Here is a 27,789-nt window from a genome sequence, read left to right as displayed (position 1 = left end):
ACGCTGATTGATTTTCCTCAGAGGGGGACGAGAGGTCTTCTCATTATCCAGCATATTCTTGATGCTATAAAGTCAGATTATCCACTGAGAGAAGGGAGGGGCGGCGGTGGGGCGTCCATCAGATTTCTGCTTCCTGTTGTTTCCTGAAAGTCACACAGGAGCCACATTGGCTCTCTAAAAACTTTTTGCAGGCCCGAGAACCTTTTCAGGTGCATTCAGACAGTGGAGGAACCAGGGACCATAGACCTTCAGCTCCTAGAACCATGATAGAGATAACCGCATAGAGACCTGGCCATCACCATCAACAACACTGGTGAGGTCAACCACAACTGTGAGAAACCTTGGTGTGGTCCTGGACAACCAACTGTCGTTCTCAGCGAACGTCACAGCAGTCGCGCGTCCCTGCAGATTCCTCCTTCACAACATCAGGAAGATTCGCAGATTCCTCACGGAGGATACGGCGCAGATACTCATCCAGGCTCTAGTCATCTCTCATCCGGACTCAACAACTCCCTCCTTGCCAGTGCCCCAGCGGTGACCGTCAGGTCTCCGGAGCTCAGTCAGAAAGCGGCAGGCCGTCCCAAATTCTCCCACACAACTTCCCTTCTTATGTCCCTACACTGGCTCACCGGGCGGCGAATGGGACAGCCCCATCATATCTCCAGGATATGGTCAAGCCACATGTCCCGACCCGTCCCCTACATCCTGCCACCTCTGGGCGACCGTCCACCCCAACAGTCAGAGCCTCCGGCTGCCGATCGAACGGGTCTCGGCTCTTCTCGGTCTTGGCTCCCCAGTGGTGGAACGACCTCACGGAAAAGGTCAGAACAGCGGGGTCGCGGCCCATCCTCCGCCGCGAGCTGAAAATGAACCTCTTCACCAAGCGCTACCCTACTAACCGCACTTAGCCCCCCCCCAAAAAAATAAAGAAAGAACAACAAAGAAATGAATGTATGTATGTCTATGGTTTTTGAGGTGGCTATTCGGTAGAGTGGCGACTTCTGAATAAGGATTACTGGTACTTTGGATCTTCGGTTATTGAATTGTAATTTTTGTAAGTCGCTTTGGATAAAAGCGTCTGCTAAATGACTGTAATGTAATGTAATGTTAGCTCATACAGTGAGGCAGGGTCTTTTTAAGCTTCCATAGGAACTCAGAGATGCTTGGTAGGAAACTAATAAGCCACACTTATTACCATAAACTACCATGTTTACTGCTCTGCCGTTTCTCTTTGCAACAAAAGATAGAAGCAACAAGAAATGGAGTGATGAAGAGGTCCGAGCTCTTCTGGGATTCTACGCCACAGAGGGGTTTCCAGGGCTCACAGAGGAATATCTACATTTTGGCCAGATTAAGTGTGGAGTTAGCTAATAGCTAACAGGGAGAAGATAAAAACACTACAACCAACTAATACAGGGGTGTCAAACTCATTTTCACCGAGGGCCACATCAGCATAATGGTTGCCCTCAAAGGGCCACATGTAACGGTAACAGTGTAAATGTAACCTAATGTAATGTAAAATAAATGTAACTACTCCTTAATGTTAAATGACTGTGAATGTATTACTCATTCAAATCCAAAATGATCCATATGCATTCCCATCTTTCTTGAAACAGCCTTCCATCTGCATCAACATTTCTCTTCCTGGACATTTAGGGATCGTTTGTATTTTCCATTTCCACTTGAAAATTGCATCGATGTGGATACACAGCAATCTAATGGCGGGATGCCATCACTTTGCGGGTAACATGAATTGTGGGAAATATAATTTATGGTCAATGCACATGTTTGACTTATTCTTTTAACACAATCAAACCTTTTAACCCTCATATTATGTTAAGGGTCAATTTGACCCAATGGGTTAATGGGTGAAATGGGTCAAATTGACCCTTAACATAATATGAGGGTTAAGGCGTTCTCGCGGGCCACATAAAATGACATGGCGGGCCACATTTGGCCCGCGGGCCTTGAGTTTGACACATGTGATCTAATACAGTGTTTCCCAACCACTGTGCACATTAGTGTGCTGTGAGAGATCATCAGGTGTGCCGTTGAAAAATGCCCACTTTCACCTGATTGGTCCGAAAATTATTCATCCAACGCAAATAATGTGTCTGCCTATGTCTATTTGGGCAGCGAGCCCATTCGATGGCAACGGATAATGAATTAACCTGTGCATCTGTGTATCGGAGTGATAAGTGACACTTTGCCTGATACATTTTTGAAATAAAAAGTACTTGTATCTGCGTAAACAAACGGGCAGCATTGTTGAAAACTACCAAGACGAGTGAGAAAGCAGTGGAAGCTTGCTACAAAGTTGCTGAACTCATCTCTAAATCCAAACAGCCACACATCGTAGCAAAACATTAATACTACCTTCCGGCAAAATCATTGTAGAAGAAATGCTCGGCTCTGGCATTGATAAAGAAATAGCCAGAGTTCTCTCCAATAATACAATTTCCAGACATATTGATGACATGTCTTCGTACATTGAAAAAAGTGTTCTGTAAAAGTTGCACATCGGTGGGAAATTTGCATTGCAACTTGATGAATCTACAGATATTAGATATATTAGATTTCACACTATATAAACTGAGACTACGGTTTCATTCTAATTCGTTAAAAAATGTTTTTGACATATTTATTTGGTGGTGCGCCGTGTGATTTTCCTAATGTAAAATATGTGCCGTGGCTCAAAAAAGGTTGGGAAACAGTGATCTAATAGGTCATAGTTATTATTCCCTTAAACGCCTTGGCAGCTTTATCCTGGTGTTGTCTTTGTCATCTTTCTCCTCTTCTTCCCCGCCGGTGTGATTTGGAGTTTGGAGTTACACGCCGGTCCCTATCGTGGTCCCTCACTGCCCTTGGGAATTAAAAAGTAAAAGGTTCCCCTGGAGGAGGCAAGTTCCCGGAGCCAACTTCAAGCCGGACAGCTCTGTTCTGTCTGAAAGCAGCTGTCGTAAAAAAAACCCAATTAAAAACTGTATTACTTATACACCCTCATTAAAACCGCGTCAGAAAATGAAACTGGCAGGAGCTCTGATCACCAGCTCGCTTCAACGCAGAGGAACTCTCAGTCTGAGGAGTGTCGACTCGCAATGAGAGACAATCAAACAGCCCCTCAAGACCTGCGGAAACAGAGCTGAGGAAGAGGAAGTTCAGATGTAAAGACTCGCCTCCCATCGGAGATGCAAACTCTTCCGTCAGATCGTGGCCAAACTGATTTGTGAGGCCGGGCGTCTGAATCCCGGCCTGCGTTGGCGACTCCCCTCTGCCTCGGAGATGATACTAAATGTGCTGATTACACAAACCGGGCCGAGTCTTCTATTTTTACGCAAATAAACCCGAGCGGAATCAATATGCAGATTCCGAAATGCATCAGCCGGGATAAAAGCTTATCGATTCCCCTCCGCGTTAAAACCGGGGGGGGGAAAGTCGACTTACAAGAGCGCCGTGGAAATTAACTCCGCGATAAGCTCAACAAACTTCTGTTCCGTGGCCTCTGCTTCGAAAATTTCCTACCAATGAGGTCTGAGGCCGGAGCGCGGAGGCCGGGTGAAAGCGTGGACACATCGAGGCATGAGGATAAACTCAGCCTCCACATATACGTAGAAGAGCCGGTCCCTCCTTCCCTTATTAACCAGATGCAACTATCTCGAGGACGGAATCCCTTTAAATTCTTTTATGTCGTGTTAAATTCGCCAAACCTCGTCAAGAAATCCCGGCAATTATGCTAATTTGGATAATCTGAAGGCCTCAAATGCACATAAAAGCAATTCGAAGACGCCCACGGGCGTTCGAAACCGGCCGTAATTAACACCAGGTGATTAGCGACAGCCCCCTGCACGCTTTATTCACGATTATCCTGCAAACACTGCTGCGCTGCCCCCTGCTGGCCACTGGCCGCTATTACACCAGGATTGTCCGGATGAGGAAACAATGTTACGCAACCCAAACCCGACCGCAAACATTTAATGATCCGGGGCAGTGACGACGACTTGTGTGATTTTCAAGTGCTCTCGCACGTCTGAACACACACGCACACACATACATAAACACATGTCGCTGGACATTTGGTGATGTTGACAATCATATGACTGTGTTTAAATAGTACACATGTGCGTTTGTATGCGTTAAGGGCAGCGTGCAGCCATGACCAGAAGGTCAGTTAGCTGTAGTAAACACCAGCCTGCCCCAACTCTCACCCCCAGAGGAATGTACTGCTGTTCAGACGGGAAAAAAACACGCTCTTTGCACCCAAGACAAACCGTTGCATCACTTCACATCTGGGCATGTTGTAAACCTGACCCCCCCCCGACGGCCCCAGACCGTCCCGCGCCACCCGAGGGGATTTTCACCACAGCTGAGTGACCACCTGGGAATGAATCAGTCATTGTTAGGCCCGGCCCGGCCGGCCAATGACATTGCGGCGCTTAAATAAATGAAATAGGGCACGGAAGGAAAATATGACGCATCATCAAATATTAAGCTCAGCCTTTCAGATGAGTTGCAGACAAGGTCGTGTTTTACAGGCATCAGGCGGCATAGCTTCAGCTCTCTGGGAGCGCTGCCCGTACGCTCCGCCGATGTTTAACACCGCCGGCGTAGTTTTTACGTCTGTCCTCTTTTTATTTTCCTTCAAGAAAGAAAAGCTAAACATGAGACTCGGGACAAAAGGCCAGACGTGGCGGCGCAGAGACTTTTCCAAATATCTCCCTTTCCATACCAGACACACTTAAGAAGAAGATTATCATCGAGCAGCCAGTTCATCGGCCCTAAAACCCAGAGTGCAGCGAGAAGAGGGGGAACCGCTGCAGGGTTTTTTGACCCCGCAAGAAAGTGAGGCCGCGGGAATTTTCAGAGGAGCCGCTTCAATTTTTAATTTCTATTTGTCGCCATAAAATCGGCAAATGAGGGGTGATGAAAGTGAGAAAACCGACAATCACGACAATGACGATCAAACCCCAGATCAGAAGCCAAAATCCTTTCTCAAATAAGCAATGAAGCCAATTTCGCCGCCAAAGTTGCCTAATCCGTACGCACGCAAGAGGGTCAAGTTTCAGCCTCCGAAGAGACGTCTTTCTAGCAGATGTGACAAAAAAACTGACAATGTGTGGGGGAGGAAGGGTTCGTCACAGAGCCGCTGTGTCATACCGGTTCATCGCCGCAACTTTGTTAAATGCCGCAATCGGCCGCAGATGACAGAGGAACTCGAGAAAAAAAATGAAGGGGAGTTTCTGGCGCTTCGACCCGTGGATTCTTTCCCTCTGATCAAGGCGATGCTGATTTACAACAATGACAACGCAGAGGTTTTTTTGCGCGTTCTCCCACATTGAGGGGGGAAATGACTCAATGTCTCGAGTTTTACTATTTTCTTTTACCCTATTTGGTCTTCAGGGTGGCTGACTGAAATGCTCGGCGGCCCGGCAGCAAACGCCGCTCTGCCCCAGGCAGAAATACCCATGGGAGCTGAAACATGGGATGTAATGATGTATCACATCTTCTCTAATGGAATCGGCTCATCTGCCTGATCTCCTGGTAGATAAATGTGCTCAAAAAATGGGTTTATCTGCTTATGGAGATGCTAATAGCTCGCAACCCATGTCTGCCGTTCACAGCCACCAACCTATCTTTACCTAGGAGATAAATGGTTTCAGCGACCAAGCTCGTAACTCAATTTGCTCGCAGATTAAACAAAATTTCTCATTAAAAGTAGTTTTTTTTACATGTTTTTCTAATAAGAAAATGGGCTTTATAAATAACAATGCATAAAAAAAAAAAAATAAAAAAAAACATCAGAAAAGAGAATGTAAAAAAAAAAAAAAATCGTTGTATTTTGTGTTAAGTGTTTTAACCTTGAAGATCGGATAAAGACGCCGGCAGCGGCGATGGAGGAGATGGACGGAGGAGTTTTTCATTCGGTGCTCTATCTTTAACCTACCAGCTACGCACTTAATGCGACAATGTGTCGCTAAATCTAACTTACACTTTGCTGCACTTTCTGCAAAACTTCATTTAGCGACAGAGTGAACACCGCTACTCTTTTTTTGAAATTGACCAAACCGTCCCCACCGGTTTTGAATTACCTATCCGATGCCTCGTCCGTCGACGTTCCCACCGTCCGCCGCACCAAATCCCCGCAAATTTCTCCGGCTTTCTCACGGATGATGCCCTCGCTCACGGTACCTCACCGGTAACAAATTCCCCATCCCTTCACTTATGAGTCCACAACATGCGCACCTCACTCATGTTTTTTCACGTCTAACCAAGTGGCGGGCGGCACGTCCAACAACTTTTAAACGCCACTTCGAGGACATCTGCAGCCATGGGTGTCAAATGCTCATCCCACTCGCTCCTCACTCGAATCGCGAGCAAAAAAATCCACTAAGCAATAGGTCAGGTGTCAGAAAACTTGATGGGAGTCGCGGGTCGAGGCTCCACTGAACAGGGAGAGGAGGTCAGTGGCGCAGTGACATTCTCCGATCGGCCATCGTTTCCATGACAACAAGCGTCAATCTGCAATATGACACAAAGATTGGAAAATTGCCTCGCATGGCAGTGCTAACCAGATGGACCCTTAATCAATGGCCAATTATGGCCAAATTTTGATTTTAACCTTTGGAATTATATACATAAGTAGATGCAGGATTTGTTTATAGGTCTCTGCATAAGAGAGTTTTCCCCCACTCATTTCCATCAACATAAGAATTACTCACGAAATTACTCCTTTTTAGAATAGGGCTTTTATTTTTCACCTCTTCCCAAGGCTCAGCTCTCAAACATACAAGAAACATGTTAATGGCCATCATTATATACCGAAGACTATAATTCAGGGTTCTTTTTAAAAGCACCTCAAGTGAAAGAAATGTCATTTGCATAGGGTTACTTGATGCTTGCACAATTACCATGTTTAACCATGTTATTTTGATTCCGTATTAACTGAAAAATGATGAATATTGTTGTCAATACCCGCGCACGCCTCGAATGTAAGCTTCCTGTTGGGGGCTTTGAGATCCATTGGCGAACGGCACGTTCTGGAACGCATGACGGACCAGTGTTGTCACGGCCGAATGCCGCGGTCATGACAAAAATCATGACAAAAATGCATACAAGCTCGTTTTCCCGTGACTCGGAGCGGAGTCAGAGGGGGAGAAAGGGGGCTAAAAGATGCGATCTTCCTCCCCGGTCTTGGTTGACATGGCTCATTAGCCGCAGTAATCTGTAAAATAGTTTCTTCTCGGAAGCCAGATGCGGTTCTAATGGGGCCGTGTCTTTGCAAGCGTCTGGCCCTGGAGAGGTCCGGCCACGTTTTCCAGCCTCAAGCCCACATACCAATTACAGAGCCATCCTTTAAATCCAGCTTAACCATAGCGCGCCCTGAAATAGGTTCTCAAATGCCTCGGTGCTGAGCAGCACCCAAAACCCAGGGTGTATCCGCGGCACCATCTGGAGCCGGGGAAGCATTCCCCAGGATGCACCGTGACTGCGATCGATAAACACGATCGTGAATTGCGACTCCATTCTGAAGGTAATACCCGGCGCAGCGGACCGGGATACGCAAAGCGAGCGCTGGAACGTGATGTTGGAGACTGGGAGGTCTCCAAACCTCGTCGACCCAGATCTTTTTGAAACGGGTTGGACTTGATGTGGAAACCACGCCGGGCTCAAAAAGTAGGTCACGCGGACAAGTCCGTCTCACCATTGGACGCGGGTGAAATGGGAGGGGTTTTTCGCTCCGCATCCGACGGACTCGAAACTTTCCTTTGGAAATAGCCGGAGGAGATGGAAAAAAAAAAATGTGTGAGAGAAAATGCCGTTCTCCGGCTCAGCCTGCGAGAGCCTTCACAGCAGAAATAACCAAAAACTAAACAACGAGCCAAGGTTATGAGCGGAAACTACATCCAAACGCAACCTTTTTCCATGCAAACCTTTAAATATGCAGCACGGCAGTGATCAGCCCACGGCTTCCCGGCGGATTCATCACTCACACGTGAGCTCCGTCACCGGCCGTCGGACGGCTCAGTGTACAATTTCAACGCCGCGAAACCGGATAGATGTTTCCAGATGCACGACCCCCGGGGTGACTTTTCGACCCTCCGGCCCCCGAACTCTACTTTTACCTGACGCGCAGCAGATCTGTCTGCTCCGTTGCACAGAAAAGTTCCACGCAAAGTTTTGAGTACTCACGTTGCTCGCCGCGGCGGGCTTCTCAAACATCCTCTTCAGGCTGTCCAGTGGGATGTCGAACCTCTCAATCCTCTTGGCCGCCTGCAGGTCCTCTCTGAGCACCGGATCCTCCGACGCCTCTACCTGCGGCTCGCGATGACCACGGGAAACGGAGCCCGGGTTCTCCGGCGCCGCGCTCGCCACCTCCTCGCCATTTCCTGATTGAATTTCCATTGTTGCAGAGGAAACCGTATCTCCACACCCCCCCCTTCTCCTTTTCCCTTCGGGCTTCGAGGGAGAGTGTGTGAGGCAGCAGAAGTGTGTGAGGGCCTTCTGAGAGGAAGACGGGCAGAGATGAAGTTCTTTGTCTGGGAAGCTCCTGGAACGATGCAGGCACGCAGAGAAGTCTGGAGGAAAGAGGAGGAGAAAAGTTCACTGAAGTTTTTTCTTTTCCTCCCTTCTCCTCTCTGCCCTGTAATTACTCACACACACACACACATGCGCGCGCACACACACACACACACACACACACACACGGGAGCCTACATGTGGGCTCAGACGGCATATTGAGATATGTGAGCAGGCCAAAGGAGTGACGACTAGGAAAATAAAAGATAAATAAAAGGAGGAAAAAAAGACAATGCCGGGTAAGGGGGGGGGCCAAAAAAATGATAAAACAAGGGAGAAGAGGAGCGACGTATCACCCATTCTGCAGCTTCAAGTTTGAAATTCTTGTTTCCCTGGAAACTGAGAAACATTCGCCGGAAGCTAAAAAAACATATTATTTTGCATTTCCTTTCGGCCCTTGTTTTGAAATGCATGATGATTCACAACGGAGAGCAGATGAGTCCCCACCTGGTGCACAAGAGGATTAACACACACACACACACACAAACACACACACACACATAAACATGCATGCATGATGTGCCCCTACCCCTAAAAAAAAAAAAGAGGACAATTTTACACACAGAGGGTGAAATCACATGCTGATGTTTCTTCGTTTGCTTTGTTTGCAGTTTGCTCTTAAAACTGCGGATCTGCAGAAATGAATCAATGGCAGGTGAACGAACACATGGGACGGCCGGGCTGGGCCGAGTGGGAACCCAAAAGGCATTATTTCATATTTATATATTTTGCCGTGTCATGTCTCCTTATCAGCAATCCTTTCCATTTATTTAGAAAATCCATTTCTGCGGGCTGATACCCTGCAGGCTGCTCTCAGGGTCGGCCGGTATGAAAATCTTCCGCAGAGATCTCAGAGCATCAGATGAAACTTAAAATTGATCCAAAAATCCAATGGTTTCAACTTGTATTCACTCATTTGTTATCCATACTGCTTATCCTGCACCCGGGGTCAAGAAAGGGTCAGATCCTATTCTTGCTGTGATTGGGCGAGAGGCCGGGTTCACTCCGGACCGGTTCACCACAGAGCCACTTATAGAGACAGACAACCATTCACCCTGTAATTCATGTCATATCAAATAGATATACAACCGTTCACACACTCATTCACGTGTCACATAGACATACAACTTTTGCTCTCTCATTCACACTTCATGTAGACGTACAATCACTCACTCTCTCTCCCTCACTTATTGGAATTACCAGGCGGTACAGGCCAGTGCCTCCCCGAGCCGGTCCCAAGTCCGGATAAATGCAGAGGGTTGCTTCAGGAAGGGCAGCCGTCGCAAAACCTTTGCAAAAACCAACCATTCGAATCGAACCTAACAATCTCCTACCAAATAGGTTGACGCCTGGGTTGGCAACAGGTGTCGATGAGCTACAGGGTACCACTGGAAATTGGGCTACTGTGGGTTGAAGAAGGAGAGGGGGAAGGTGCGTTCGGAAGCAGAGAGAAAAGAAGAAAAGCTAGAGTCTGGGATTGAGAGTCGGGACTTTGATTATTAGGACAATGGCAGGAAAAGGTAGAGCTGGTTAACATGATGCAGAAAAGAAAGGTTAATATACTGTCTGTCCAGTAGACTAGTCGAAAGGTAGTATGGCTAGACGCTTAGGAGCAGCTTTTTAGTTACTATCATGATACTAACAGGAAGAGAAATGGAGTAGGTCTTATCTTGAAGGAGGGGGTTCTTTAGGAATGTTCCGGAGGTGAAAAGAATGTCAACTAGACCTATGAGTCTGAAACTGGAAATTGAAGGTGTGATGCTCAATGTTGTCAGGGGTTATGCCCCACAGGTGGGTTTTAGGATGACTCTGGTGACAAGGCAGATCAAGAGGACAAAGGCAGAGCAGAGGGCAAAGTGCTGGAAGCTGAAAAGGGTGTTGTATGGTTTTCAGGGAGGAGTTGAGAAAGGTTCTGGGAAGTCAGGAGAACTTCCAGATTACTGGACAACTACAGCTTATATGATCAGGGAGACAGGTAGAAGAGTACTTGGTGTATCATCTGGAAGGAAAGTAGATGAGGAGACTTGGTGGTGGAATGAGGAAGTGCAGGAGTATATACAGAGAAAGCGGTTAGCAAATAAGTGGGATACTGAGAGGACTGAAGAGAACAGACAGGAGTCCAGCGAGATACAGCGTAAAGATAGAGGTAGCAAAAGCAATACAAAGGGCACACGGTGACTTGTATGCTCTGTTGGACAGTAAGAAGGGAGAGAATGATCTACACAGGCTGGCAAAAGAGAGAGTTAGAGATGGAAAGGAGGATTAAGGACAGAGAAGGAAATGGATGGAAATGAGGTGACTATTTCAAACCACAAAGTAGCAAAGTAGATTAGTAAATTGAGGAATGCATTGAAGAGGATGAAGAGTGGAAAGGCAGGTGGTCCTGATGATATACTGTGCCTGTGGAGGTGTGGAAGTGTCTAGGAGAGGCAGCGGTAGAGTTTCTGACAAGATGATTCAACAGGATCTTAGAGAGTGAGAAGATGCCTGAAGAATTGAGACGAAGTGTGATGGTGTCCATTTTTAAGAACAAGGGGGATGTACAGAATTTCAGTAACTATAGAGGGATAAAGCTGATGAGCCATACAATGAAGTTATAGGAAAGAGTGGTGGAAACAAGACTGAGAGAAGAAGTCAGCATTTGGGAGCAGCACTATGTCTTCATGCCTGGAAAGAGTACTACAGATGCAGTTTTTGCTTTGAGAATGCTAATAAAAACGTACAGAGTAGGTCAGAGGGAGCTGCATTGTGCTTTTGTAGATCTAGAAAAAGCATAATGACAGGGTGCCAAGAGAGGAACTCTGGTATTGTATGAGGAAGAGTGGAGTGGCAGAGAGGTATGTTAGACTGGTGCAGGACATGTATGCTGGCTGTGAGACAGTGGTGCAGTGTGCTGTAGGGCTAACAGAGAAATTCAAGGTGGAGGTTGGACTCTGTCGGGGATCAGCTGTGAGCCACTTCTTGTTTGCAGTGGTGATGGACAGGCTGACAGATGAGGTGAGACAGGAATCTCAATGGACCATGATGTTTGCAGATGACATTGTGATCTGTTGTGAAAGCATCGAACAGGTTGAGGAAAATCTAGAGAGGAGAGGAATGAAGGTTAGTCACAGCAAGACAGAATATATGTGTGCGAATGAGAGGAACCCAGGTGGAACGGTGAGGCTACAGGGAGTGGAGATCATGTCCAGAGCCAACAGTGTCAGGAATGAGTCTATCAGAGGAACAGCACTTGTTAGATGTTTTGGAGAGAAGGTCAGAGAAGCCAGACTGAGATGGTTCGGTCATGTACAGAGGAGGTATAGTGAACCTATTGGTAGACGGATGCTGGAATTGGAGCTGACAGACAGGAGGTCTTGGGGAAGACCAAAGAGAATATTTATGGACGTAGTGAGAGAGAATATGAAGTTAGCTGGTGTGAGAAAGGAAGATACAGACAATCGGGTAAGATGGAGAAAATTGATTCACTGAGATGACCCCTCAAGGCAAAAGGAGCAGAGGAGATTCACTCATGACGTCGAGACATACAACAATTCATCTACGCATTCACAGATTGGGCAGTGAAGGGTCTCTTCTGAACTGCCTGCAAGATTTTGGACCGTGGTGGGAATGCGGAGAACCCAGCGGAACCGCACACAGACACAGGGAGAACATGGAGACCCCACACAGAAAGGCTCCCCTTTGGGAATCCAACCGAGGACCTTCTAACCACTGCTGGTGTAAATTAGATTTTATCTATATTTTTAACGTTGTAAGACTTTAAGTTGATTATCTTTGAGGTTGCTGAAGTCAACATTGGCTTTGTGAACTATAAATGAACCCCTTTTAAACACTTTGAAGACAAATCAACCGACCAATTCGCCAAGAACACAAGAATAGCGGCAAATGGTGTTTAAAAGCAACATTTCACACAATGGCAAAATTCAAAAGCATAACGAGAAGGTTTCAGACCTCCGGGTTTTTAACTTTTAAAATTTCTTTAAAAGCAGCGAGCTCACCGTGTCTGTCCCCTCTGCTCCGAGGTTAGTCTTCTCCTCCCCGACGGCTGGGTCGGGTCCAGACGACGCTCCTGCAGCCACGACTCTGTTCAGCACGAGGAGCCGGCTCTCCCGCCCCAGGGGATACACGCCGCCCTACAAAAATAGAGGCACAACATTTCCTCCCATTCAGTCTCCGTCCAAATCCCGACTCTAAAGATTGGATCTTTAATTAACCGGTGATGTAACCGATCACAAATCCGTCGTGGCTGTAATTAATACCTTTTTAAGTTCCTTGAATACACCCAACTAAATCAAATACGCCGTAATAAATGGTGTTCCGAGATGATGTCGGTCTTTTGTCATCTAAATCCAAAGTGCAAGCAACGCTGGTGGTAAATCGCAGCTTGTTTGGATTTATGACCAGATATAGATTTGTAATATCAGCAGGAGACAGTGTTTGATTTAGGAAATAATTACTGCCCCCCCACACACCCACACACACACACACACACACCAGAGTGGGGGGAGGGGCATGAGGGGTGCAGTTTTGCCATGCAAGTGACACCAGTGTCAACAAAAAGCAAGGGAAGGTAGTAATCCCATTACTTTGGATCATCTGGTCATCAGGGAACCTTGGCTGCCTTCCGGGAAAACAGCTTTCAGCTATGCCCATCCTCTGTTTCGCACCTCCGTCTGCACACACACACACACACACCCGTCAAGTTCAGGTCCGGGGCAGGAGAGAAAGCTCATTATTCCAAGACAAATCAAGGAAGCCCAATAACCCCCTCCCTGGCAGCGGCCGGCATATTGTTCATTCTCTGTGGCCGGGGAGGGTTTTCCGCGTGGCGGGAATGGAAAATGGCACTCTGGTTTCCTGCCTGTTCATCCTGTCACGTTCAGCGTTTGACTCTCACGCCCTCCGCGGCGCCGAGAGCCGCGGTTTTTAACCCCTTACGTAGAGGAGGGTGCGAAGGAAGCCCAGGGAGAGACTGGCATTTCGGTATCGAGCTGGCAGAGAAACAAAGATGGCGGAGGGGTGAGTTTAGCGGAGACGCTCTAATAGAAATATCAAAACGGGGCCAAGCTGCGATCCAGATAATCCAGCTTTAATGAACGAACGGTTGTGAGATATTTATCTGATCGTTCTTCAGAGGACTTGGAGCCGGAGGGCGACAGCGAGCTGGATCCAACATCAATCAGGGTCTCTGGGAAATGCATGAGAGGAGGAAAAGCAAAAACAAAGAAAGACATGTCGGACCTGACCTTCTGGACGTATGTTTTCTGAGCTGCACGCTTTGATTGGTGGTTTGGTCGGAGGAGGTGGACATCTTCTTCTCTTTTAGGCTGCTCCCTGCAGGGGTCACCACAGTCTATCACCTGCCTCCATCTAGTCCAGGGGTCGGTAATTATTTTGGCTGGCGGGACACATTTTTTATGCAAAGGCCAACTAGGTGAACAAAATAAAAATGGCAATTTAAACATCTCAATTTTTTGGCATTTTGTTTCAATTTTAAGATCGTTGATAATAATATAAACGTACCGACCGACGTTATTTTGGAAAAAAAAAATTAAAGGAAAAAAAATAAAAAGGAAAAATAAGTTTTTAAAATCAATATTGATTGAAAATACATTCAAAGAAAATATACTGCTCAAAAAAATAAAGGGAACACTTCAACAACACAGTGTAACTAAGTCAATCGCACTTTTGTGAAATCAAACTGTCCACTTAGGAAGCAACACTGATTCATTTTGACTTGTTTTATGGACATTACATCAGCGTTGGATCAGCCTGTAGTGTGTTTTCCCCTTTTTGTTTTGAGTGTGAACTCCATTAGTCACACTCAATTGATTTCCATTGATAATTTTTGTTCGATTTTGTTGTCAACACGTTCAACTATGTCAAGAACAAAGTATTTAATAAGAATATTTCATTGATTCAGGTCTAGGATTTGTTATTTCAGTGTTCCCTTTATTTTTTTGAGCAGTGTTTATTCAAAGAAAGTAGTTTGGCGGGCCGCATAAAAACGCAAAACGGGCCGGATGTGGCCCGCGAGCCGTAAAATGCCCAGGTCCGATCCAGCCCATCTCACGTCAATTCACTTCCCCTCTGGTCTTTCTCCAGGCCTCCTCCTTCTCACAACTTCACCGTCCCTCCTCTGTCCATGTCCAAACCATCTCAGCTTTCCTTTATCTCCAGAAGGTGGATACGGTCTGTCCCTCTAACAGACACCTTCCTGATCCTTTCCAACCTGTTCACGCTCAGAGAACCTCCACATCTTCATCTCCGCTGCCGCCTGTCTTCATCTCAGTGTCCCCCAAACCAGACACCATGGTTCTTCCCACCTGTCTTCTACACCTTTCCTTTCATACCTGACACTTTTCTCCACCCGTGCACAGCCTTCTCCATTGCTATGACCCTGCAGCCTCACGCTATCCTCTCATCCATACCACATGTATTCTAACTGGCAGAAATATGAAAAGGCTCAGAGCGGATCCCTGATGCTCCCCCTTGGACTATCCCGCCTCCCCGCCGCGTTGCAGCTCTCAATAGAGGAAGCGCAGGCATACTGCTCAAACTGCAGGGCTGAGTGGAATCCGTTGCAGGAGCAAACATTACTACGTTCCTTTAATACGGAGAGAAAGGCTGTCAGCCTCGGCGGGGCTTCAAAGAGGCTTTCTGGTGAAGATACGCCAGGGTACAAACACTGCGTCCTTTTACTGTTTTGTGTTTGGGGGGGGAGGGGGTGGCATTAGTATGATCCCCCTGATAGCAAGATGGAAATAACTTCCGTTTATCTATTCTAGTGGCATAAAGCAAATACAAAGCTAAACATAAACAGAAGGCATGGTGAGTCTAATGTGTACTTTGCTATCAAAACACACTTAAAACAAGACACTTTCACCGAACAGGTAGTATTAGGGTGAAAAATACTTCTTAAAAGACTACAGCAAGCAAAGTTTGACTTGTTTTGTCACCCTATATTTTACTTCTTACGTTGTAATCAGAGTGCTCTGCACGGTTATGCTTTTTCCGCACGGAGAGAATCAATTAAACTGCCGAAAAATCTGCCTCACGGTAGATCTATTTATTTTCGCTCTGGACTTATTTCCGTGTTTTATGGAATTCCGGCATCAAGAGGGCCCCATTAAATTTCCAACAAGCGTGGAAAAATAGAAAATAAAAAATAAAAAAAAAAAAACATTTCACAGTCTTAACACAGATTCTAAAAACCAGTTGAAGACTCGGGCCAGGAGAGCCCGCTGCGGCTTCCAACGCATTATTCTCTCTGGCGCTTTTGTTGACATTATAGGATTACTGCATTCCGGGAGTATTTTTAGCTGGAATACATATGAAAGGCTGAAGTCGCAGGCCTTGGGAAGCCTGGCTCATCGGTGTGTCATTATGCCGGGGAGAGGTTTCAGACGTCCGGGGACAAACAGCAAACTGCGACAGCTAGCGGCGAGCAAGCTAGCTAGTTTTTCGCGATAACAAGGTGACTTAGCTAGCTTTTAGCCAATGCTATTCAGTTGATAAACAAGTGAATAGCGGACCTTCCTTCTATCTTTTAATTCTCTTCCAATTGTCTCTATTTATGTTTATCTTAACGTGAAGATAAATTCAACAGTAGCATGATGCTAGTGTTGCTTGGCGGCTGCTACGCCGTGTCCAGATGAGGAAAAGCAGTGGATCTCTGCACTTTCCTCCTTTGCAGCAGCAGCAGCTCCTTGCTCACTTTTTGTTTCTGCGCCGTCACGCGTAGATCAGTCGCAGACCTAATTTTTCGGCGGACTTTGATCAAGCTCATCTTGTTCCAAATGAAAATTAAAGCGCGCGCCGGCAGAGATGATTAAATATTTTATTATCAGGCGGTACAATTTGCAATCTTTTCTTTTGTAGCCAACACTTACCAGCTCTTTCTCCTTCACCTTGTAAACTACTTCTGCAGACAACCAACTTTGGAGGACTTCACGCCTGACTTCCTTTCTTTACATACGTCCAGAACTGACATATTTGATTGGCTACATATACGATTTCTAAAAAGCAAAGCGTACCCATGAACTGGAATTCTGTTTGTATTGAATTACCATCCTTGGCAAGTTTAAGCTCTTCTGTGAGGCACTGTTGTCATTCGGCAAACAAAGCCTCTTCAGTATGTTCAGCATCTCTTGGTTACTGCGGCGAGACCTCCCGACGAAGGTAAATATTAAAGTCGGAATTCTGCTTCCACCACAGGGTCCATTTATATTCCGACTGTTGCCATTTTAAAAGTGCGGACGACAAACTAAAACTAAAATGACCCTGCCAACCTGTTCCATTGGATTTGAGCTCGGGTGGCTAAAAAGGTATATTTCTCTGAGGGCTTTAACAACAACAACAAAATTCTCACAATGGGTTACAAGAGGCAGGGTTCACCCCGGACCCGTCGCCAATCTATCACAGGGCCACATACGAGGACGGACTCTCGTCGGCACAGTTGGGCGATTTCGGAGTCGTCCGATTGACATCCACGCAGAAAGGCACGAACGGAATCGAACCAGGGACCATCCTCCTAGGAGGCCCCACACTGCCTGAAATAAAATTCTAATTTGGGGTGTTTACTGTTCCTCACTGCATGGTGATTTTTCAAAAACCATCAGAGCAGATAACTCACACAGACAGTACACATCTGAAAGAACTGTATTAATTTCACAGGATTTTAAACAGAAAAAAAAGGGAGTTTTTCATCTCAAAGTTGTAACAGGTTCTCAAATATTAATAAATTCCAGGATGCGGTTTCAAAGCTTCAACAACCCCCTTTAAAGTTCATACAATCTTGAGAATCAGGCGCAATCAGACGGCGACCCGTGTTGGCGGCGTCGACCGCTTGCTTCCACTTTCCAACACGCGATACTTTCTGCTCACTTTCATGTCACACAGGGAAACAATAAGGCTAAAGGTCAGGTGACAGCCTCACTCCTCCAATTACACCGGCTTCACCTCCTACCTGGAGTCCCTTACAGCGCAACAGGTCATTCAAGAGCGACGGAGAGAGACAACCTCACCTTCTATGAGTGAAAAGGAGAAAATTGACTTTCAGCAGTCTTTTGAGGTGCGGAAAGTGCCTAAAAATACCATTTTAAAACGTGCTGCTCACAGCTGCGATCGAAATTTAATTCGAGATACGGCAGTAACAAAAGAAAAGAAATAGGTTTTATGTGCAGTTTGGAGCTGCAATACTCCCACACCGCAAGACTCAGAGGAACAGAAATTAATTCCCGAACAATCTCGGGTTGCACGGCGCTTTAGCAAACTGCTGTCTCGAACTCGACGTCTTCAAAACGGAAGGCAGCGGGAGCTTTGAGATCATCCTCCGCCGCGTGGCTGGCTGCTTCGGCTCGGGGCGCCGCCTGCGGCGTTCTTTCCACGGCGCGGGCAGAAGGGGATGCCATCTGTCGTCCTGACCGGCACTCAACCACCACTTTCTCCTCTTCTTAAAAGTTGAACTGACTGAAGATCCTCATCCATATTCTCAGCAGCTGGCTGCGACCGCAATGAGATCAGCAGCGGATCGCCGCTGTGTGTGGCGGACAGGTTTTTCGGTTTATTTGGAAAATCACAGGATTGCAAAAGTCTTCCAGTTGGCTCCGAGTCTGACCCTTTAATCAGATCACATTTGCCTGCCGGTATGGGGCCGGAGCAGTGGGGGTGCAGGGTGCCAAAGATGGGGCTTTAGCTTCAGATCATTCAGAAATAGAAAGTGAAAGTAGCCCCGAACTACGATTGAACGCTTTCTCGCACCATATTTCGGCTTTTATTTGGCCAAATATGTTGACGCGTGCAAGGAAACGACCTCCGGTGCAGCCACACCTCGTGCGATCGGAGAGAACATTTCACACATTTTCCATCATATATTTATGAATTATCCATGTACGCTGTAAAAATCGCCTTAGAAACAAGTTTTGATAACAGAGACAATTTGTGTATGAAAAGACCGGACCCTCCGGATCTCTCGCTTCTCAGCTCTGTTCATAGTTCTCAATTGCATGCCTGCCCTCTGCTGTTCACAACACGACATAACACCATGACGCCACAACAGCTCACTATCTTGTAATTATTTCGGGCTCTTCCCGGCTTCAACTAACATTGATAATGTATTGTTGGTATATTCAACAGGCATGTGCACATAATGGTAAATTATTGTTACCCTGCATGTGTTAGCCGCCTGCAATAAACAGCGGAGGTAAGGTTTGAGTTGATTATTCCAGAAACTTGAAATCGACTCTTAAAATGACATTAAATGTTGAGATTGTGTCGAATGAGGTTGCTTTAAGCCGGAAGTAATAGCCGCTTTTTTTCATTCTCACGATGTTATCTGGGCTGATCAGACACACGGATCTGCGAGGCAGAACACGCTCAAGTGATCCCAGACCTTAACCTTAGTAATGACAGATCACAGTTGTCAAAGCTTATTCTCACACATTTCTAGTCTTACATTTCTGCAAATGCACCCTGGATTGTATGATGACTCTTGTACAACGTTGGAGCAAAAGCAAATACCTTTCTCCTCTGTCCATTAAGCATCGTGTTTAAAAAAAAAAAACACAAACACTGTAGACTTTCTGCTCTGCAGGCATCTAAACTTTACTGACCTAACATTTAAGAAAGGCTTGCATTGGGGAAATAATTGTTGCAGCAGACCTGATATAAGGTCTCTGACCCAAACAGTTGACCTGCAAACACAACACAACCTCAAGTGCCGACGGTTCAGGTCTGTATGAAATTGTGTGGAAAATAAATTCAAAGTACATTGTGACAAACCTCCCATTGTAATTAAATATTAGTATTTTAAATGTAGCGGCTCATGCTTATTTCAAACCAAGAGTACTTGGTTTGAGTACCAAGAGTACATGTCTGGGACAGGTATAATCTTAAATTATGTCCACTAAGGGGAGTACTCCTGCGTGATGGCGCCCCCCCACTGTGCTGCTGAGCTAGTTAGAAGTACAGATCATATATTTTAACTGTAAAAAGGAAAAAGGAAAGTGCAACATATCGTATCCGATACATTTTTCGAAGCATAATATTGGGGGAAACAACCATACATTTTGTCACCCTGAGGAAAAAGTCAGGATAACAAGAAGTGAAACCGTCAAGTTGAAAAAACATAGAATAAAACAAGCGGCACAAGTTAAGCATCAAAATAAACTTCACGCTCACCCATGATAGACCGTAATATATTCGCAATAATCGGAGGAGGAGGAAATAAACAAGCGTCTATGATTTGTTTGTGTCGAGGGCAGGGACTGAAGTTCTCAACCAGGAAGCGAAAACTGAACAAAGGCTCGGTCCTCGGGCTAGCTTCAATTTTGGTTTTTGAATGAGTAACCGTCCTTTTTTCTTAGGTTGTTGCTTATAAACAAGTAAAAGTGTCCAGTCTTCATTGCATCTCCAAAGGACCATTATGGATGTTACACTTAAAATTGTGCGTTACACATAGTACTCGCGCAGCACTACCGCAACAGTGATTCTATTTGTGCAACACAATTTCACAGTCTCTTTGCAAATACTTGCGCGGATTTGTTGACTGACTGAAAAATGGTGGGTGAGATCAGCTCTGCAGCAGAATACCGATAAAGAAAACAGAAGGCAAGTTTTGGTTGTTATGCAATATTATTTTTGCATGATTTTAATATCAAAATAATAAGGCGTCTTTGAGGAGACTTTTCATATCATTGAATTAGGAGGCGGAGCAGTGTCCTCTTTTTTTTTTTTTTTAATTGGAAATCAAAATCTGCTCACCATAATTTAGTCAAGATGATCATTAGGAGCTTATCCAGTTTGTGGTTTAACATTTAAAGTCACCTAATTTGGCAATTTGCATAATTAAGCAATCATTTTTACCAAGATAAATCATAAATCTCATGGATCCTGTTCTACAAAGGACATTTTGGATTTTGTTTGGTCGAGGCTGGGCGTCTGCCAGCGGACGCAGAAAAAAGGACGGCACACTGGGATAGTAATTTTTTTTATTTCATGAATCCAATCAGAGATGGGATTTTTTACACCCGAATAAAATCTGACAAATCAAAATTTTTACGAGAGAAAAGCACATCTTTGATGGCATTTTCACCTGTTTGTAAAACAAGGTGCCAGAAGAAGCACTGCATCTCAGACTTATTTAATAGACAGGCCCATAAATAGAAAAAAAAAAAAAAAACAACTTAAGCGGGGAATAGGGACGGTGCGTCGGCGCAGGAGGTAGAACGATCTTCGTTGGAACAAAAAAATTCCCGGTTCCTCCTAGTGTGTCGAAGTGTTGATACGCAAAACACCGAACCCCTAACTGCTCCCCTGACGCTGATGGACCGCAACCAATTGCTCCTGGTTTATCCATGATGGGTTAAAATGCAGAGAGAAAATTTCCCCAAGCGTGATTAACAAAGAACTTAAAATATTGATGAATTCGTAAAGATGCTTATGCTGGGCCATATCTCAAAACGCAGGAGGACAAACTTGTGCTATTCTGTTTGGGAACAATATTAAAAATGTAAAGTCTGCTTCTAAGCCTGTGATTATGTATCAATAGATTCAAAAGAAAGGTCAGAATAAAGTGATTGGATGACAAAAGTGTTTGAGTCTTAACTGTGGGAATCTGCTCACTGCCAGTGTCAAGCGCCACCCTTTCGCCGCCGGGTGATTATTTGACGTCGCAGAGAAGCGCCACGCCTCGGAGGATCCAGTATTCTGGAGCGACGGCTGTGTTGAGGTCGACGGCCTCGATGTAGTTCAGGTCCGTCCTGACCGGCTTCTTGTAGATGGGACACGAGTAGAGGCGCAAATCCTTCACCGCTGCAGCAGAAACACCAGCAGACCAAGTTGGGACACTTCCCATTTTAGGAATGTAGATTAAATCTTTCTTATAATCCCTTACCAATGAGGAAGGAGGTTAGATGCAAATAAGATTTGCTAAATTGGAAAGCGGCGGGCCAATATTTAAACCGATTTCAGTTATTTCATGTCTTCTTCCGTTTCCTTCATGGGTCTCTACAGCCAATCATCTGCCTCCATCCAACATCAACAAACTCCTTCCACCCGGATCGTCGCCGTCTCTTTTCTGTCCCCGTCCGACTTCATCTCAAGAACGTCTAAACGTGCGCCGTCCCTCCGATCGACCCGTTCCTGATTTCACGGATTTTGTGTATTCAAAAGAATCCCCGAAGCCACACCTCATGACAAATACAAGTCGTGATGAGCGCAGATGATCAACTGTCAAGTTTGTTTTTTTTTCAACCCCCAAATCCTCCATCGGATCAATTTTTACATTTTCGTGTTGAACCTAAATCCAGAGAAACCGCTTTATATTTTGAGCAACAAAGTGCCGCAGCCTTGTAACTTATCACTACCCAATGCAGAGTGTGTTTAAAGTTGAGATAAGAAATGAAGAAGCAGAAAAACAAACCAATGCATCACCACGCTGCTGTTTCCCAGCACTTGAATAATGCTCATCGATAAGATTTTGAAAAATTATTTTGACTAACAAATGCGGCCGAGCAGGTCTTAGGTAACTTCTTACCGTTGTTCTCGGCGAACATCCGGATCACGGGCATCATCTCGAAGAGGACTTTGGGTTTGGAGTCGAGGAGCCTGCAACCGCGGCGGTCCCAGCCGGCCCCCTCCAGGTAGAGCCCGTAGACGTACACCCCCTCCACGGGAGGCTGGTTGATGTCATCCTTCATCCATTTGGTGACCTCATTACACAGCACCATGCAGTCCAGGGCCCAGCCCTTGTGCGCCCGGGTGATTTCCTGCGAGGGAGATCGACTGCTTCAGCGCGGCGCGAATCGAAAAATACCTTTATTCCTTATTTTGCTCGCACAAATCAGCGCAACCGAGTGTTTCTCGCCGAGTTTTCTGCACACCGGGTAGCAGCCCGGGGGTGCGGTACCTGTCTCATAGCAGTCAGAAACCCCTGCGGGTTGAAGAAACCCGTCATCCAGAAGCAATGGGGCCGCCCTTCGAAGATCCAAGTCTGGAATTGTTTGTTCCTTTCGATCAGTTCCGTGAACCAGAACCCCAGAGTGCTGGAGGCCCAAGATACCTGGGGGGGGGGAGGTGGGACATACAATGTACAAAAAAACAAAGCTGACACCCACACAGATCTGGGGTGAATCACAGTGCAGCCGGGGAAAGGCAAAAAAAAAAAAAAAAAAAGGAGACCGTAATAGAACAAAACAGGAAAGAGTGCCGGAGGAGGCACGGCAGGTGGAACATTTTCATATCAGCTGCAAAATTCTAACATCCACGCAATTTTTAAGTCGCAGGTTTCACCCATCCATCTTTTTATAAGATTTACTCCGAGATAATCTAAAGCTACCAAGAGTTGATCAGAAGCAACATTGGCCCACCCAGATCATGTTATTTCTTTATTTGTTTTATCAATCTACAGCGATTAAAGATCTTCTGATGAGCTTCACGGTGGCTATTTCCTTTCTGAAAAATGCGGAAAATCAATCGGTTCTGAATCCCGGTGCTGCGCGGTACTGCGGCGACATCATTAGCAAAGGTCAGACAGATAATCAAAAACACCGGCGACGCTTCTAACATGCAGATATAAGCAGAGGGAGATCTGTCTGAAGATGAAAATCAGACGGTTCTCCACCCACCTTCTTCCAGCGCGCCGGAATGCGTGCATCATACATGCAGTCCAGAGCGTCCCGGAGGTTCTCGCTCATGATGATGGTCCCGTCGATGGCCAGCTTGAGGTCAGTCAGGGTGTTTCGGACCAAACCAATGACCACCTGCATCCGGTCAATTTCTTGACGCAGGAAGATGTTCATGGGCTTGAAAGGGCCCATCTTCTGGAGTCGTTCTTTCACCTGGCGAGGTTAATAGCATTGTTGTCATGGAAATGACCAAGGACGGACTCTCAAATCTCCAAATGAGGATTCGGAATTAGGAACACAACACGATTATGAACATCCAAAGGGGTTCTACGGTGTCTGACGGTGAGAAGTGGCAAGAGATACTCATGTACACACACGCTTACCTCGAAGGCCACATAGTTTTTGGGCAGTTTCTCCAGCATGTCGTCTGCCAGTCTGGAGACCATGGACTCCCTGGTCTCGCCTCCCCCGGAGGAGCTGTCTTTGGGCTGGACACTGAGAATGGTGTCCAGCACGTCCTTCGCCAGCTTACTCTGATAGGTGATGTCGGCGTTCGGGTGAAGACCGAACACCTCCGGGGTGTCGTAGGCCGGTAGACTCTGGAAGCAAGAGGTCAATCCAGGATAAAGTACTTTCCATCTCCAAAATCTGACAAGCTTTTGCTTTAACACCCTGTTCTGTCGTGGATATGTAGGCCATCCGCTATGTACGGCCTACGCTGGACTGCCGACACGTTTTTGTGTTTCTCCCTCATTTATATTTTAAACGCTTTGAGGCTCGAAGGCTTTAGAAAAAAAAAAAAAAAATTCGGTGAGAATTCGCTAAAGCGACGCAAGACGGGAGCTGCGGTTAGATATTCAAAGAAACTTGTGTTTGTGCATTTGTTGGTTCAAAGGCTCACGACAGCAATGCGGAGAAGGAGCGTCTGTAACAGCGGTATGACTAATGAGGTTCCCAAAGAAAACCGGGGAAATTCACAGCGAATTGACTTTCGCGATGGCTGGTTTTGTTGCGATCCGTAACGTCGGGCTTTTTTTTTTCCCGGGGACACCGTCGGCTCCGTGCATCCCGACGGCAGCATAATTGGCAGGAGCCACAACAAGAGCAAACACAGCGGGGAGGAAACCGTCGTTTTGCATGTCAGCAAGTTGAATTTTTCCTCTTGGCAAGCAAACTTGTGTCACCGGATAATTCCTTTGCTGATGCGGCAAAGCTCAGAGTTTGCATGGGGAAAGGGGAGTGGGGGGGGGAGGCACAAGTGGGATTTATGAGTTTATCTTCAAGACGTTTATCACCACAGTTCATTCAAGTCTTCAGACATGAAGAGAAAGCCAAGTGCACACAAAGGACAAGAACTGTCATAGTGGGATTTGAACAGAGCAGCCTTAGTTCATTTGGGGAATTTGAACATCTTTGCTGTGTGTTTGCGTTTATTTTCAAATGCAAGTGTGTCACCTGCCGCGCACACACACACACACACACACAGAGGGATAGCCATTTTTGAGCGATGTAGCTAAAATACAAACTTATAGAAGGTGGAGAAAAAGGCCAGGCTGGTAAATGTGTGAATGCATTTTTTTTCGTTTTTTTTTTTTCTTATTTAACCTTTATTTAACCAGGAAAAAAAGTCCCGTCGAGATTAATAACCTCTTTTACAAAGGGAGTCCTGTCCAAGAGGCAGCAATAAGTTACAGACAGAACAATATTACAAACAGTTAAAAGAAGCAATTACATGTTGAAATGTGTGTATGCACATTCATATGTATGTGTGTTTGTCATCCCCTGTTTGAGAAGCGTTAGCGGGGAGTAAGCTTGTCGCCATGCGCATTCATCTCCTGTGCACACACACACACACACACACACATCTTAATTTTGACATTTCATGTGTATTTGAAATGATTCAGGCCAGCCTGTATCAGGATGATGGGGCAGTACAGACAAAAAGGCCTTTGTTGAATAGCAAAATGAGGTCTGTAATCCAGATTCATTAATTCACATGACTCGTTTGAATGTTTAATGCAATTATCACATGCACAGCGCAAAATGACTCAAAACCCCACTCACTGATTCATCCGGTGGCAAAACCCCCTCCATGTTGATGGACGTCTCTAAACAACTTATCGACCGCTCTGCGGCAAGTTTGAGTCTAAACAATCCCAGAGCGGGACAATGGAGCGATAAAAAGTGACTGTCACACTCTGCAGGAAGGAGTGCCTTTGCCCAAAGCACATCCTGCTTAAAGTACCACGTCAACGGCAAGAGGGAAAACAGGGACTTTGGCCATCACCAGGCCTGGCTTGGCTTGGTCAGACCTCTTGAAATGTTGGGCCTCACATAATGTAAACAAAAAAAAAATTTAAAGAAGCATTAAGTTTGAATTAATAATGATTAATCTACATCAATCGTCAGTCATGGGATTATCATACATTGCATTGCGTGCAGTTATGTGGCATCTTATATTTGAGGATTCATTGTTCATTGCTTTGTTATTGTACAAGTACAATGCTCTTGGTCAATCCAAAATGTTAGCCAAATCTTCACTTTTACTCTTTAAATATTCGGGTTTGAGGGTTTGCTTTCTTAAGAGAATATCTATATGTACACCATTATGAGGAAACTATTAGTGTGCAGAATTATTTTGCAACAAAATGAAAACGATTTTTCCATCTCACGTATTTACTTTAAACCTGTTAAAGTGAGAATAAACAAACTCAATTTACAAATTTCTAAGATGTCAAAAAAAAAAATGAAGAAAAAAAAAACATCAGTGACCAATATAGCCACCCTTCCTTCCATAATAATCACAAGCCTTCCATTCACACAGTCAGTCAGTTTCTTGATCTGGTCAGAATTAACTTTTTGTGCAGCCGCAATCACAGCCTCCCAGACACTGTTCAGAAAGGTGTACGTTTACCTGTAAATTTCACAAGTAAGAAGAGCCCAAAAGTTCTCTATGGGGTTTAAGTAAGATGAAGAAGGGGGCCATGTCATCAGATTTTCATCTTTAAGGCCTTTACTGGCCAGCCTTGTAGTGGACTACTTTGATGCACGTGATGGAGTGTTGCACTTTTTCCTGTTACAACGCTTGAAGAAAGTGTCTTCTAAAAATTGGCAGTAGGTCTGAGAGTCAATTTTGAGTCAATTTTAGACCCAAAAAGGTCCAACTAGCCCATCTTTAATAACACCTGCTCATACCCATACCCCACCTCCACCTTGCTGGCGCCTGAGGCAAAGTGGAGCTCTGTGTCCAACCACTGGCCCACCCATCAAGAGTCACTCTTATCAGTCCACAAAACCTTTAAAAAATCTGTCTTCAGATATTTCTTGTCACATTCTTGACAGTTCAACTTGTGGGTCTTGTTCAGATGTTAGCCTTTCTTACCTTGGCCATATCTCTGAGAACTGAACACCTCGTACTTTTCGACACCCCGGGTAGGTTGCAGTTGTGGAATATGGCAGCACTGGATGTTAACGGGTTCCTGGTAGCTTCATGTTTGATTCCTCTCAAATGTTTGGCGGTTAATTTGAGTCTTTTCTTTAATATATTTTTCTTCCCTATTCTTGACTATTTGCAACAAAAAATTTGGCGGTTCTGTGATCCCACCCCGATGTATTAGATATTTTAAAAGTGCTGCATCCCTCTGAAAGACTTTTTACAATTTTTGACTTTTCAGAGACGGTTAAGAGCCCATTTTGCTTAAGGGGAAGAATCTGTCTGATAATTATGCACACCTTGATAAAGGGTATTGATCTCCTTAGGCCACACCCTCCCTCATTACACAAATACACATCACCTGTTATGCATTAAATCCACCAAGCATTCAAGTGTATACAGTTTAGAGTTGGAAATTATGGATTAAATGATGATATGGTCAAAATAATCACTTGCCTAATAACTGTGTATACAGCATATTGAACCGGCTCCCTGCTGGTTGGGTAAATGCACCGGCGGACAGAAAGTGATTAAATAAACGTATCTCTTCTTCTTTTCTGATATGCGATTCCGGTCATTTTAACCAACAACAGTGGATAAATAGCAATGTGTTGCCAAATTCTGTCTAAATGTAACGCAATGCAGCCCCTCATTCCTGCAAATCTCAAGACAGCCTTCCTCAATGTATAAACTTATTGGTGAAACTCAAATTCAACCGCCCGCCTCAAACATCCATCCAAGATTCTCTCACCTGGATGTAATTAAGATACTGCTCACAGTTGATGCATTTTGGGATGCTGTAGCCCTTATAGAAGACAAACTCTGGCCCAAACATGTCCTCGCTGAACCAAACTTTGGCGAAGGTGTTGAGAAGACGCTTGTCGTAGTCATCAGTCACGCGGCCACCGTACTGGATTTCTCCGATCATGTAGCGTACCGTGTTCCATGAAACACCCTGACAGGGGGAAGGTAGTGATTATACATACATATATAGCCAGAGTATCATCCGCAATCGAAGGAAAGGTGTGGAGGACGCAGCTGAGAGCAGCCGGGCTGCAGGAATGAGTCGATCAGAGGGCCAGTGCATGTTAGAAGTTCTGGAGATGAAGTCAAAATGAGATGGTTTAGACATGGACGGAGGAGGGATGGTGAAGA

At 45.5% G+C, this 27,789-nt stretch overlaps 2 protein-coding genes across 2 annotated transcripts in view; both read right to left on the bottom strand.

The window, feature by feature from the left end:
* xirp2a (xin actin binding repeat containing 2a) overlaps positions 1-8,573 on the bottom strand; it is a 63,006-nt gene extending 54,433 nt beyond the window's left edge. The window contains exon 1 of the mRNA XM_086147920.1: positions 8,188-8,573. Coding sequence (XP_086004046.1) covers positions 8,188-8,400 — 213 coding nt within the window. The 5' untranslated portion in view covers positions 8,401-8,573. The remainder of the gene's footprint in view (positions 1-8,187) is intronic.
* Positions 8,574-20,562: 11,989 nt separating this feature from the next.
* LOC147233272 (dynein axonemal heavy chain 5-like) overlaps positions 20,563-27,789 on the bottom strand; it is a 58,142-nt gene continuing 50,915 nt past the window's right edge. Inside the window, exons 81-86 of the mRNA XM_086148521.1 lie at positions 27,386-27,589; positions 23,585-23,800; positions 23,202-23,414; positions 22,484-22,636; positions 22,112-22,343; positions 20,563-21,387 (exon numbers count right to left, since the gene is read on the bottom strand). Of these exons, the coding sequence (XP_086004647.1) occupies positions 21,236-21,387; positions 22,112-22,343; positions 22,484-22,636; positions 23,202-23,414; positions 23,585-23,800; positions 27,386-27,589 (1,170 nt within the window). The 3' untranslated portion in view covers positions 20,563-21,235. The remainder of the gene's footprint in view (positions 21,388-22,111; positions 22,344-22,483; positions 22,637-23,201; positions 23,415-23,584; positions 23,801-27,385; positions 27,590-27,789) is intronic.

Source organism: Fistularia commersonii, chromosome 6, assembly GCF_037954325.1.
Source record: "Fistularia commersonii isolate RoL2024-O1a breed Wild chromosome 6, RoL_Fcom_v1.0, whole genome shotgun sequence".
In the NCBI taxonomy this organism is placed as follows: domain Eukaryota; kingdom Metazoa; phylum Chordata; class Actinopteri; order Syngnathiformes; family Fistulariidae; genus Fistularia; species Fistularia commersonii.
Note: the sequence above shows the minus strand (reverse complement) of the source record. Positions and strands in the feature narration are given on the sequence as shown.